This window comes from Podarcis filfolensis (genome assembly GCF_964270895.1).
Source record: "Podarcis filfolensis genome assembly, chromosome: 7".
In the NCBI taxonomy this organism is placed as follows: domain Eukaryota; kingdom Metazoa; phylum Chordata; class Lepidosauria; order Squamata; family Lacertidae; genus Podarcis; species Podarcis filfolensis.
The window spans coordinates 52,820,400-52,834,652 of record NC_139603.1 but is presented as its reverse complement, the minus strand read 5'-3'; the positions used below and the strand labels follow the sequence as shown (position 1 = coordinate 52,834,652).

Sequence of the window (14,253 nt, the reverse complement as noted above, 5' to 3'; positions counted from 1 at the left end):
GAATTGTGCATGGCATAGAGTGAAAATAAAAATAAATTCTTGATTTTATAAATAAATTCATCCATTAGATTTTCATCAATATGGTCAGTAGGTGGCATTGCATAATAAGGCTACTTCCGCTCAACTCCTAAATCACATGTAAAGCTATAGAGATGTTTGTGCTACTTACTTTCATTTGTGACTTTCATTTGGTTGTGTTTATTTCAATAATGCATATATCACATCTTTTATCCGAAAATGCCTTTCGGGTGGCATACATAAAAATTAAATGCAATATTGAAATAAACTTAAAAGTCGTGAAACAAAAATATAGGAAAATTGAGAGGAATAAACTATTCAGCCAGTTAAAAGTACAGCAATTTAAAATCCCTGGGCAAATAAAAAGGTTGAAGCCTGTCGCCAGAAAGAATACAGTGTTGATTGTTTGCTTTTCTTTAAAATCTTTGTAATATGAATATAAAAAGCTATATTTTATTCAAAATCCAGCCATTTCTATATGTAGAATACAATGCCTTTTCCCATATTTATGTAGAGACATCTGAAGTTCTGAAGGATTCAAACGATCAGCTGGTTATGTGCTAGCAATCCTGCCATTGACAGCTGTGTCCACAGCTGACACACTCTGTGTGTAGCTTTCAACAGCCACTATTTGTGTTAATTGAAATCACTATGTGGGACATAATTCTTGAAGACAAACATTCAGCTTCACCTCATAAATATAAAATGATTTCATATGTAGTTCCACATGTTTACTAGCTGTCCAATGTATTTTTTCAGTGGCGACTCCCAATTGATGGTGCAATGTTTTCCTTAAACATTTCATTACTGCCCGCTTCACTACCTTTTGGCACTAAAAGAAGACAATCATATTTTCCTTAGTTTTTAATGGACAGTCTTATTCTTGTTGCTTTTATTGTTTTGTGGTTTAAAATTTTTATTGTTGGCTACCTTGGAAGCTAACCATGGATTATTATTATTTTTAAAAAAGCTACTTCATGTACCGTATTTTTCGCCCTATAGGACGCACCGTCCCATAAGGCGCACCTAGTTTTTTGGGGGGGAAATAAAGGGGAAAAAATTATTTCCCCCCAGGCGCGGGGCTGCGGCAGGGGAGGCCTGAGCTTCCCCCGACCCCAGCCCCCAAACAGGCAGCTCTCTGCAAGCCGTGGGAGCCCAGTGCTGGCTCCCGCTGCTTGCGGAGAGGTCCGCGAAGCCTGGGCGCGCTGATCTCAGTGCGTGCAGGCTTCAGCGTGCAGGCAACTCTCCGCAAGCAGCGGGAGCGCTCCCGCTGCTTGCGGAGAGGTCCGTGAAGCCTGGGCGCGCTGATCTCAGTGCGCGCAGGCTTCGGCATGCAGGCAACTCTCCGCAAGCGGTGGGAGCGCTCCTGCTGCTTGCGGAGAGGTCCGTGAAGCCTGGGCGCGCTGATCTCAGTGCGCGCAGGCTTCGGCATGCAGGCAACTCTCCGCAAGCGGTGGGAGCGCTCCTGCTGCTTGCGGAGAGGTCCGCGAAGCCTGGAGAGCGAGAGGGGTCGTTGCGCACCGACCCCTCTTGCTCTCCAGGCTTCAGTGAAAGCCTGCATTCGCCCCATAGGACGCACACACATTTCCCCTTCATTTTTGGAGGGGAAAAACTGCGTCCTATAGGGCAAAAAATACGGTAAATAAGATGCAGAATTTTTGTAGTTTGCAATTTCATTATATAGCTGTGTCTACAATCCTGTACATGCTCACCTGGGACTACCATTGAACTCAATGGGGCTTATTTCTGAGTAGGCATAAGATTGCCCTGTAGCAGAAGTAAAAACATAATTGAAACTCTTTTAGTAATAATTCACTAAAATGGAGCAAGGTCCTTGAAACAGTAGGAAAAATATGTTTTAAAATTAGCAGTTTGCGTGACAGAACAGTATGGTTTGTTAGTCTTGTTGACAGATGTTCTATTTTAATGTCATGCAGTTATATAAGTAGGTTTTAACAAATGAGGTTTTTTACTCTAGGCCAGTAATTAAGTTATGGCTTGCAGAAGATGTGCCCATTTTGCATGGAGTACTAAATGATCTGAATAGTGTTCTTGTCCTTGGTTTGTGTATATGAAGCTGGTGCAGAACATTTGACAAGATAATAAATAAATATGTATTAATTTCCATTTTTATACCACCCACCATCATATCAGTGTCAAAGCATGGGTTACAAATGAAACATCAAGCTCATAGAAATAGAGAATTGTAGAGTTGGAAGGGACCCCAAGGGTCATCTAGTTCAACCCCCTGCAATGCAGGAATCTCAACAAAAGCAACCATGACTGATGGCCATCCAACCTCTGCTTAAAAACCTCCAAGGAAAGAGAGTCCACCACTTTCCGAGGGGATCTGTTCCACTGTCAAACAGCTTTTACCAGCATAAAGTTTTGTCGGAATCTCCTTTCTTGTAACTTGAAGCCATTGGTTCGAGTCCTACCTTGTCTATTGAATTGTGTTTCTTTATAAAACTGCACAATGTCTTGTTTTAAATGTGACAGCTCAAATAACTAACACTGTTTAGCTTGGTTTTGGGATATGCATGGATCTGGGCTATCAGGGAGCATTAAGATGTATTATAATGAAGTGATTATATGCTGTGAAGACCAGGCATCATCATCATCATCATCATCATTTATTTTTACCCTGCCCATCTGGCTAGGTTTCCCCAGCCACTTTGGGCGGCTTCCAACAAAATATTAAAATACAATAGTCTACTAAACATTAAAAGCTTCCCTAAACAGGGCTGCCTTCAGGTGTCTTCTAAAAAGGCAGTGTTTTTGTCCTGCTTTTGTTTTCATATCTTGCCACAACAATGAATTTTAAACCTGTTTTCTTATAGGGATTTTTGGCTAATCAGAAGAGAGCAGAGAACTTGAAAGATCCTTCTGTATTACCCGATTTGTGCTTGAGTCATGCAAATCAATTGATGATTATGTTAACTAACCACCGGAAACTTTTAGATATTAAACAGAAATGTACTACTGCCAAACAAGAACTTGCAAATAATCTACAAGTTCGGCTGAAGTAAGTGATGCTGCTGCAGTGCTATATGCTCCTCAACCATGTTTTGTTTTGTTGTCACCAGATTGTCATGCATGCAACACTACTAAAATTATGTTTTTATGCAGGGATGGGAAACCTCCACTTCATAATTGTCAGTAACTAAATGGCCTGCTATGTCAAGCAGAAAGATCTGTTATCACCAATCTAAGTACTAGGTGCTAAGATTGGAGATATCTGTAAAGTTCGCTCATCTCTTTTTGGGTGGGGTGGGGGCTTGCTTTTAGTCTTGTGCAAGAAAGATATTTAGTTCATATCCAACAGTCAAACCTGAATTTAGATTTAATTTTGTTAATGTGACTTATTGGGACAGTTCTGGGATCTTGAACTTGGTACGTGATGCATAAATCAACTGTATGAGAATCTTGTGTTTTGTTTTTGTATTTTTACCATGCCATTGAAGCTTGACCAATATGCCGTATAAGCAAATATAGGTAGATTTGTAGAACTGGTTTTTGGCATTCTGTATTATATTCTGGTTTTTGGCAGAAAATGAACAGAGAACTTCTCTTTTGTTTACAAATGAGCAAATTGATACAATTCTGGAAACAGAAGTTCTGATAGAAGCATCCAGTGGAGAAATTTTATTGCTGTTAACAATTCAGTATGCTACAGTGAAACTTTGTATTCCATAGGTGGTGCTGCTTTGTAATGCTTCATGCTGACCAGGATGGAGAGAAACTTCAAGCGTTGCTTCGTCTTGTAACAGAGCTGCTAGAAAGAGTGAAGATTGTAGAGAAGCTTAGTAATGTCCCTCAGATGTACTGCTTGGCTGTTGTTGAAGTTGTAAGGAGAAAGATGTTTGTAAAACACTACAGGGAGGTAAGCAACTTGAGTACAAAACCTAGATCTCAGATTGAAGACTTGAGGAGGGAACATGATTGTGTGTGTATGTATGTTTAATATAAATATGTATTTTTCTTATAGTGGGCTGCTGCTTTAATAAAAGATGGGAAACATCTTTATGATGCAGAGAAGGCCAAAAGGGAATCTTTTGGAAAGTTATTTAGTAAGTATTTTCTCTCTCTCTCTCGCTTAAACCTGTAATATTGATATATACACCACTTTTATCTCTGAGTAATAATTAGGTCATACATTTTGGCTACCATGTAAAGGCTATTTTAAATTGCAGCATTTTGTGACTGTTACCTTATGTTGAGCTAGTTGTGTGCAGATAAAAACTAGATCATTGGGGTGGGGGCTTTTGAAAACTACCACATCCCTTCTCTTTCCTTTCTTCCCTTTGCTTTATTGCCCTAGGCCAGGTGTGAGGAACCTGTGGGCCTCCATCTGTGGCTGAACTACAGCTTGCATCACTTTTGGTCATGCTTGCTGGGGCAGATGGAAATTGTAGTTTAGCAACATCTGGAGGGCCAAAGATTCTTCACAGCTGCCCTTGGACCTTCTCTCCCACCCCTCACCTGAATTATACAATGAAATAACCTTTTATGTAAAAGTTGAAAAAAGGAGATCTATAGGTATACATGGAAAAAATAAAATGAAATTGCCCCTGTTAAATTTGCACAAATAACTTGCAATATAGTTCTATATTGGGCCTCTTAATAGAGTCCTGAGAAAGAACTGTTAGGAAATGCATTGGGCTCATCCCCCCAAAAAAAAATCCTCCCCATTTTTGTTGTTGTTTGTTTTGTTGTGTGTACACACACGCACATAGAGACATACATATACACATACATACACATATGTGAATAAATCAAGTAATATTTATTTCTCCGAACAGGGAAATCTTTTCTAAGAAATCGTTTGTTCAGGGGACTTGATGCCTGGCCCCCATCCTTTTGTGTGAGTATACCATGCTTTTTATTTTTAATGTAGACTTTTGGCTTTTCCCAAACACTTTGAGCAATTAGTATAATTTGAATTTAGAAGCAAGTGTGTAGCTACTTTTTGTATTAACTAGCTTGTGAAGAAGGGGGTATTTAGATTCTTGGTGGCATAGAATGATTACTCTGCCTCTTGATTTAATATTATACTTGCCCTAGAATAATTGCTCTGGTAGCATAGATTAGTGATCTTTCATCCAGTGTAACCATTTATGTGTATATTTTCATTTAAAAGTGTAGACAAATATTTCAGGCTTATAAATAGTCTCTACCCTGTCTGAGGCACAGAAGAAGCAACCAGGTTGGGAAGCTTCTCAAACCTTGAATACTATTTTCTTAGAAATATCTGCTCATTTGTTTAACAAATTTATTTGTGGGCAAGCTACTTTTGTAGATTTGTTTACAAGCCTCAGACGTTCCTACTTTCAGCTGCAGCTGTTTTAGTGATCAGGAGACATTCAAGCTCCCTGCACAGTCTTTCAACCGATAAATGGAAATTAAAATATATCTCAATGGTCTTTATTTATGGGCTTAAAAAAATATCTCAGTTGTCCAATCTATTTTGCTATTTATCGTGTTCTCATTGATTTGTTTTACATACAGACCCGAAAACCTCGCAGGTTTGATGGTGAACTTCCTGATATCTCATTATCCGATCTGCAATTTTTGCAGTCCTTTTGTCCTTCAGAAGTCCAACCATTACTCAGGTAAAATGAGTTCCTAAGCATGTGGGCAAGCAGAAAATAGATTGGGATCTACTGCTAGATCTCTGGGCATTTTGTAGTAGATTGGCAGTGGTTCCCATAACAATAAACTAGTAAAATTGTAGTAAGGTGGCTCAGAGAATAAAAAATATATCTGCCATAGCTAGCCTTGCTTTATAGTATTCATTTATTTCCTTTGGCCAGGTATTTGTATGGTTTGGTGACCTAGTTTTAGAGGCTATGTATTAGAATCTCTGATCTTTAGCAATTAGGGTTCAAACTGAACACTTTTGTGGCAGCAGGACTTTTCATGATAGCACAGGATTGCCCTCCTTTGAATAACTGGTAGGACAGAGACAGTTGTGAACTTTTAAACATCTTTAAAATGTCTGCCCAGGCTTTTGGGACTTTTGGCTCTTGATTTTTATGTTTATTTTTGTTTTGTGCATGGTTTGGTTTCATCTGTGATAATACAGTTGTGTTTTGTCATTTTTAACTTAGAGTTTGGAAATTTTGTTGAATATTGTGTTGTTTTATGTAAATCATAGAATCATAGAACTGTAGAATTGGAAGGGATCACGAGGGTCATCTAGTCCAAACCCCTTGCAATGTTTGCCCAACGTGGGACTCAAACCCACGACCGCTAAACTACTTAAAGATTTTGAATATGCTAAGTGGTATATTTTTATATATAAATATTCTGAAACGCAGTTTACATTTGTATTCTGTTAATATCTGTTTAATGTAATCTGTGTTAATTATTCTGTATTTTTAAGGGTTCCTATACTTTGTGATTTCGAACCTCTCCACCAGCATGTACTTGCTCTACATAATCTGGTCAAAGCAGCACAAAGTTTGGATGAAATGTCACAGACCATTACAGATCTGCTGAATGAACAAAAGGTACCATTGTATTATATGTGTGACTTTATATATGGGTAGATTGTTGAATGCCAATCCTAAACACAATTACTTAGAAATTAACTAAGTTGTGAAGTGAATCGGTGAGGAATATTTATGAGAAATGTATTTTGTGAACAAGAACAAAAAAAAAAAAATTGCTTCTCAGTTCCCTGGCCTTTCCTGAGAGTACCCAACTTTCAGTAGATGTTTCTTGTGGAGTGTCTCTTCTCTCTACAAGAAGGCAAACTGCCTGCAGTTGGCAGCTTATTGCCCATATTTTATATAATATCGCAATCAACTGCCCTAAAATTTTTGATTGAGAAACTAGGAGGGTTCGATCCTTTGAATCTTGGCATTTTGCCAAACAGACCTTTTTAAATGCTTTCCTATTTTTTGTAAAGTTAACACAACTTATTGGACATACTGGAACAGTCAGCTAAACGTTGCTTTCCCTAACCTCCAAAGATATTTTGTGGTGCTTAAATGTTGTGTTTCTGAAATACCTAGGACCTCTTATTCACAACATTTATTTGAAGTAACATACTTAATCACAAAACGTTTCAGGTTTAAACATAGTTAAGTGTCAGTTATGTATTTCTGAAAGCATCTGTTGCAAATCCGTGAGCTTGTCACCTCATCAGGGGTCCGTCCTTTGATTGTTTATTACACCACCCTTCTTAGAAAGGTAACATATGGAGAGACTTAAATCAAGGAGAAAATTTGTAAAATATTTATCTTGGTGTTCTTTTTCAGTGCATTGTTATAGGGGCTGCTTCTGTTCATATTCCTGCTTCTCAGGATATTTTTTTTCTTGGGAATTTACTATTGATATTAATTGGAAAGCATTTTGCTAAAAGCCTAAATTAGGCTTGCATGGCTAATACTGGAAATATTTTTCTTTAAAATACTAATTGAATGGAAAGAAAATGTGATACTGAAGCAGAATCCACTAGTTATGGTGTGCTTTTTCTGAACTCAGTCTTTGCACCTTGTTTTGTCAACACAGCATAAAAGCTGAATAAACAATTAATTTAAGGAGATACAGCTTGAAAGAAACTAAGGTAGAAATTACAGAGAGTGATCATGGCTAGATTTCATTCATATCTTTGTGTTATGTGATTCACTTATTAAACAAAATTGTACTTCCATAAATGCATGTAAACGGGCAAATCCCAGTAATTCAGAGTAATGTAATTTACCATCTGACAAGTATTTCAGGACCTCTATCATACACTAATTATAACCAGTTTGCTACATAATGTTCTAGCACAGGAGCGGGCAACCTTTGTTGTGGGTTGCATGCTGGTGGTCGATAGAGCCAGAGACAAAAATGTTCTAAATTAACTGATTCAGAATAAAGGCCGCCCTGCCACAAATAGCATTATGGCTACCTCAGATTAGAATTCCTAGTCTTCTACAAGTTTACTCAGAAGTAAACCCCACTGGTTTTGATGTTAGTTCTCAATACATATAAAAACATTTGTTTTTAGTACAACAAGCATATAGATTCCAGGTCCTTTTTAGAAGGGAAGTAAAAATAATTCCCATTTTACTTCGGCATACTATGCACACCCACCCACACAGAAATAGAGCATAAGCATACCAATTTATTTTTGGACAGCTTGGAGGGGGGGATTATTTTCTCCAAAGCATGCAAGCAGGAAAAAAGTTGTTTAGAAATTCCTTTATTCTTTATCAGATAAAATACTGTCCATTTCAAATATTCTGAAATGATATTAAAAGGGGGGGGGGGAGAGAGAGAAATTAAGCTAGGAACAATAAGGATGAAACAGAATGAAAGGAACTCTGATGGGATGCAAGAATGAGGCAGCTTCAGAAGGTGCATCAAATGAGATTGGGGTACTGATTTGATGGTTTGCCCTGGATTAACCATGGTTTTACTTTCTGCTACCTATAGCTGCCAGTAAGGTGTCATAAGGTTTTATGAATTCCTGTTTCTCTAATGTGAAATCCTGCCACATGTATGGAGCCCGCTCGAGGCCCATATTAGGAATTGTTTATGGAACGATAGTATTTTAACTCTGACCTGTGTTTTATACTTCTAGGCTTCCAACAGTCAAGCCTCACCACAGTCTGTCACTACACCAAGGATGGAAAGTACAACAATTGCTACCTCTCCTAGAACTCCTCCACCACTCAGTCTTCATGGTCCTTTGTGCCCTCCTGTGTGCCCCCCAGGTCCTTTAGAAGAATTGTCTCCAGACAGTATTGATGCTCATACATTTGATTTTGAAACGATTGCCCACCCAAGCATTGAACAAGCCCTTAAGCAAGGGTCATTAGACTTGGACTCACTGGCAGAAAGTCCAGAATCTGATTTTATGTCAGCGGTTAATGAGTTCATAATAGAAGAAAACCTAACGTCACCGAATGTGATAAGTGATCCTCAAAGTCCAGAAATGATGGTGGAGTCTCTCTATTCCTCAGTTATCAATGCAATTGACAGCAGGCGGATGCAAGATACAAATATATGTGCAAAAGCGGAAGCTTTAGAAAATTCTGCTATAAATGTTTATATGGAAAAATGTAGAGATGTTGCCGAGGAATCTCGGTTAAATTTAATAAACATAAAAGAAGACCTTTGTCATTTTAGAACATTTGTAGAAAAAGAACAATGTGACCTTTCCAGTTCTTTAAAATGTACTTCAATAGAAATAAAGAATATTATAGAAAAAGTAAAATTTTCTCTTGAAAAAACGCTAAAAGATAAACACCAGAAAGAGCTGCAATTGGTAAAAACTGAATATGAAAGCAAAATGAATACTTTAGTTGAAGATGGTGAAGAGAACAAAAAAAAGATCACAAAATTAAAAGGTGACTTAAAAGGTCTTGAAGATGTTTTGCATGATAAAGATAATGAATTTGCAATAGTAAAGAATGAAAAGGAAGCAGTTGTGTTTTTACAAAATGAAAAGGAGCAAAAATTGCTTGAATTGGAAAGTCAAATGAAGAATCAGAGTTGTGAAATTAAAGAACTAAGAGAGTCACGTGAAAGGGTGTTGGAGAGTTTGAAAAAACTTCATACTGAAAACGATGAAAAAATGCAGCTTCTGAAAGCAGAACTTCAGACTTTGGAGCAAGATCACTTAAAGGAACTGGAATCCAATCTACAGGAAAGACATACACAAGAATTTGATGAACTAATGGCTAAACACAATGATTGCTTAGAGGAGTTGAAAAAGGAGAATAAACTCCGACTTGAACAAATGCAAGAAACTCATGCTGCAAATGTCCATGAGAAAGAACAACAGATTGAGGAATTAAAGGTCAAGGTTTCTGAACTGTCTGACTTAAGATGCAAATTAGAGGTTGAACTTGCACTGAAAGAGGCAGAAACAGATGAAATGAAAATACTTTTAGAAGAAAACAAAACTCAACAGCAAGATAATCTAAAAAGTCTTATTGACAAGGAAACTGAAACGTTAAGAAAACAGATTGATAATTTGAACCATGTAATACAAATTAATAATGATGAATATCAGGTGGGTCTAGCAGAGCTAAGAACTTTAATGACAATTGAGAAAGATCAGTGCATTTCAGAATTAATTGATAGGCATGAAGAAGAAACAAATTTGCTTAGAACTGAATTAAGTAAAGTAACTTCTTTGCACCAACAAGCTCTTGAAGCAGAAAAAAGATTGGAAGAACAAATAACAGAGTTGCAAGGTAAGCTAGAATTGGAAGTCAGTGCCCTAGAAAAGCAAAAAGAAGAAAATTTGGTATTGTGTGAACAGCAAAAGAAATATGAAGCCACTATCAGTAAGTTTGCAGAAGAAAAAGAGCTACTATTAACTAACCATGAACAGGACAGGAAACTGCTTGTTCAAAAGCTCAACTGTGAAAAAGAAGATGCAGTCCGAAATGCCCTTAAAGAATTTGAATTGCAAAGGGAAGCTGTTGAAAAAGAACTTTTGGGGAAAATCCAGCAACTAGAGATGCAAGTTAATCAGAGGTACTGTATGAATTAAGTTGCCCTCTAATGTTTGAAATAAAATAAACTAACAGTGCTTAATATAATTTGTAGTCAGTTGAGTAAGTGCAGTCTCAAACTATAGAAGGTTTTCTCCATTCTTGGATTAATGGTTCCTGCTCTTGCTCAGACGCATCTTGTCTCCTTAGATATGTTTATCCTTTCCCCTCACTCAACCCAATCCCTAATTCCATCATTACATGACTTATGCTCAGAAGCACATAGTTCTTTTTCTATTGAACTTCTGTATTCAAGTATACTGTATTAAGTATAAATTGTGATTGCAAAAATGCTGAGCTTTTCTGCTTTTTAGATAGTTCAAGCTCCTGAGTTGAGGACTTCATTCAAACCTCCTTAATATGGCTTTTCACATCTTCCTGTTGGGTGTATATTTTTTCTTTTTTATCTTCCAGTGGATAGGTGGACCTAAATCAATCAATCACCCCATGAAATTGGTGTCCCTATGTTAAACACAAGCTGTGTGTAAGAAAGAATTTAAAAATTACCTTTCCCCTAGGCTGAAAAGTTGTTGGATAAGAGAAGCACCTTCACACAATCTTGCAGCATTAATCAAGCACAATGTGCATTATTTTAAAACTGTCACATCTAAATTCAAAATTCTTTTTGATTGATAGGGCAGAATCCCTCATTTTTCTAGTAAAGGAATTCTCTCCATAGTGAAAGGGAACCTTTGGATCCAGCTCATAATGTTTATTGATCATGAAGGGTAGTTTGCACTGAATGCCAGATGGAAGTGATACAGCTGTCCAAGCTGAGCAGACTGAATGACTTAAGTGAAAGATTTAAAACATTTTTAAATGATGGAAGAATATTTCTGTTTTTTAAGATCAGTCATCGACAGCATAAAGTGATATTCATAACAATGTTTCTGGCTGCGCACAAATAGCTTTAAGAGTCCGTGAGTTTTATCAATTGAGATTCTGGCTTTTTAAAATTTGATTTTAATGGGAAAGCAGCATGGGGGAGTTTTTAAAAATCAGTCTGGCAGTTTATCAGGGACAAAATACTACACAAAAGTGCTCTTAAAATATAACTATAGGGCTGCTTAAAAACCGTGGCACTTGTTTTTGTTCCTATTCACAGGACTCATTTATTCCCCAGATATCTTTTAGGAATTAGGTTTTTTTAAAAAGATTTTGAAGCTGCCCTATCCAAGAGTGAAATTGAACTTTTGATTGATGGATGGAATTTGAACACTCCACATAGGCCTGGTTCTCCCTCTCCACCCCTCTTGTTACCCATAAAAGCAGATCAAAAACTTCTGGTTTAAATTTAAACAGTATCTTTGGAACTCTTAAGAACTGTAATTTGTTTTAAACTTTGGTTAATGAAAATAAGTGAAGGTTAAACTGTGGCTTCTCAAGCGGTCATTTAAGCAAACTACCTTTATTTGAGTTTGGATGTCACAGGGAACCACTGTCATTTTAAAATGGAAAATTGTAGGGAGAGGAGAGTGTAGAAGCCCAAGCCTCAATACAGTCCATTTTTCAGCAACAAGCTGTGGTTTCTCGTTACTTCTAACAGAGCCATACAGTGAACTGTTCCTGAAGGGTTGCCATGTTAGTCAGATGGCGGACTCTAGTTCATGAAAACGAATACAACAGCAATATTAATAGTCTTTAAAGTAGCACAAAAATACGTTTGTTTACCTAAGCACAGTTCTAAGTACTGACCAGTGTTAAAATTGGAACATAAGATTCTAAGAACATTCATAGTGTGCATAATTTGCATTCAAGGAACCCAGTAACAGACTTTTCCAGAATTAGATACCTGTTTACCAAAAATACTTCAGGCTTCATTTCCTACCTTTTGAAGCATATAGTAGCAAATTAATAGTGGTAACTGTTTCAGCTTTTCTATAAGTAAAGTGATTAGTGGAGCAGCTGATATTTTATTTCTGGGAGGCCTGAAGTGACTTTACGAAGATCACTGGACACCACAATGTCACAACCAAAACAAAACCCAGATATTTGAAAAACTTAAGATGCTGAAAATCTGGCAAATGTATTCACTTCTACAGTTCAGAAGTAGCCTGAACTAAAATTATGTTCTAAACAGGTTCTTTGTACACACGACCTATGCTCTTTTCCACAAATGAAATATCATGGGCCATCTTCAAATGTGATGTGATATAGAGCTAAGTATTTATGCTTGTTATAATTACTAATTTTCAGTAGCGAAGATACGTTGTTAAAAATCGTGCAGTCTAATGATGTCCTATATTTATTTTATGGCTGTTATGCCATTTATGATAGTCAGTTTATATAAATTAGACATTTATGCTCATGCATTGAATACATGCAGTGCTCATGCCTGAAGGGGCATTCCTCAGGAAATAAGAAAGCACTATGTACAATTGCTTACTTGCAACTGAAAGAGCTCTTAAGTTTGCTTCATTAGATAGCATATAGAAGAGCAATTACATATATGTCTGTAAGTAGTAATCAGGCTTGTTAATGTTGATCACCTAGGGAGTGGGGAGGGTCTAAATCCAAGCATGCTGATCTTCCAACAAATGATCACTAGTAGCATGGTTATTATGTGGGGCGGGGGGGGGGGGGCAGTGGAAGAAGGAGAAGAAGAAACAGAAGTGTATGCATAGGTGTGTGTTTTTTCCAACCAAGTTTCTCTGAACAGAAGAATTTGCTTGCAATGAATAAAAACATGGGCTACAAATCCAAGAAGCTGTTTTGGCTCATACAAGGGGCTTCTAGTAGCTTAGTGGAAAACTCAACTGTTTTTTTCTTTAAACAGATGACCCACACAACCGAATGCAATACCACCGACTGCTTTTCAATTTTTTATTAATGGGGGAATAGAGAGAAGGGCTTTGGAGGAAAATATTAATGAGTGAACATGTTCACATGCGATCAGGCTATTCCTCAGACTGCAAGCTGTGTGTGGCTGTATAGGTTAAGTCAACATTGTTGTTGTTGTTTTAATTGAGCTAGGGAAACTAGTTTAAACCAAATAAATCTATTCTGCTCAATGGTCTTGGTGATCTATTTTGGAATAGCTGAGGTCCTCCAAGTAGTCTTCAGAGGCAGCCGCATGTACAACACTTTGTAGTTTACACACTGGATGATATTAGAGCTTGAATTACCCAGTCTTTGTCCACCAAGGAGTCCCACCACTCACAACAGTAGTGATGTGGGGTGGGTATTTTTCCATGGCAAAAAATGCCTGTTTTGTAAGTTGTTTATTAACAATGAATTGATGCCAATTGAAAATAAATATTAGACAAGCTTGGCAGTTTCATTTTTTAGCTTTGTTTATGAAATACCAAAAAAAACCCACACATCCACCAATGCAAAAGTAGATCATATACCTAGGGCATACTTTGTTTTTTAAAATGCAAATTACCCTAATTTTCATAGAAAATCTTACAATTCAGTGGTCTCTGGACAACCCACAAAACTGTTCAGCAGCCTCAGCTACTTTGTACCACAGATGTCACAGGCTGTTAAGTAAGTGGCAGATCTTACAGCACTCCAAAGCTACAAAATGTGCCATAAGGAAAAGTGTAACCCAGTTCAGCACAGGTGAACAATGTATTCTACTCCAAAGAAAATCTCACAGGCTTCCATCCACCCCACCCAACTCGTATGGACCCTGCACTCACAACCTTGACATTATTAGCCCAACAACTCTGACCTACTCAGCTAGCTAGACTTTGACTTCCTCCATCTCCACTCAAAGTATTTTATTCCA

At 37.4% G+C, this 14,253-nt stretch overlaps 1 protein-coding gene across 5 annotated transcripts in view; it reads left to right on the top strand.

Moving 5' to 3' along the window:
- RB1CC1 (RB1 inducible coiled-coil 1) overlaps positions 1-14,253 on the top strand; it is a 49,084-nt gene that overhangs the window by 18,628 nt on the left and 16,203 nt on the right. For all 5 annotated transcript variants that reach the window (XM_083622832.1, XM_083622831.1, XM_083622830.1 and 2 more), the window contains exons 9-15: positions 2,859-3,043; positions 3,715-3,901; positions 4,007-4,088; positions 4,821-4,882; positions 5,527-5,630; positions 6,404-6,530; positions 8,597-10,503. In XM_083622832.1, the coding sequence (XP_083478958.1) occupies positions 2,859-3,043; positions 3,715-3,901; positions 4,007-4,088; positions 4,821-4,882; positions 5,527-5,630; positions 6,404-6,530; positions 8,597-10,503 (2,654 nt within the window). The remainder of the gene's footprint in view (positions 1-2,858; positions 3,044-3,714; positions 3,902-4,006; positions 4,089-4,820; positions 4,883-5,526; positions 5,631-6,403; positions 6,531-8,596; positions 10,504-14,253) is intronic.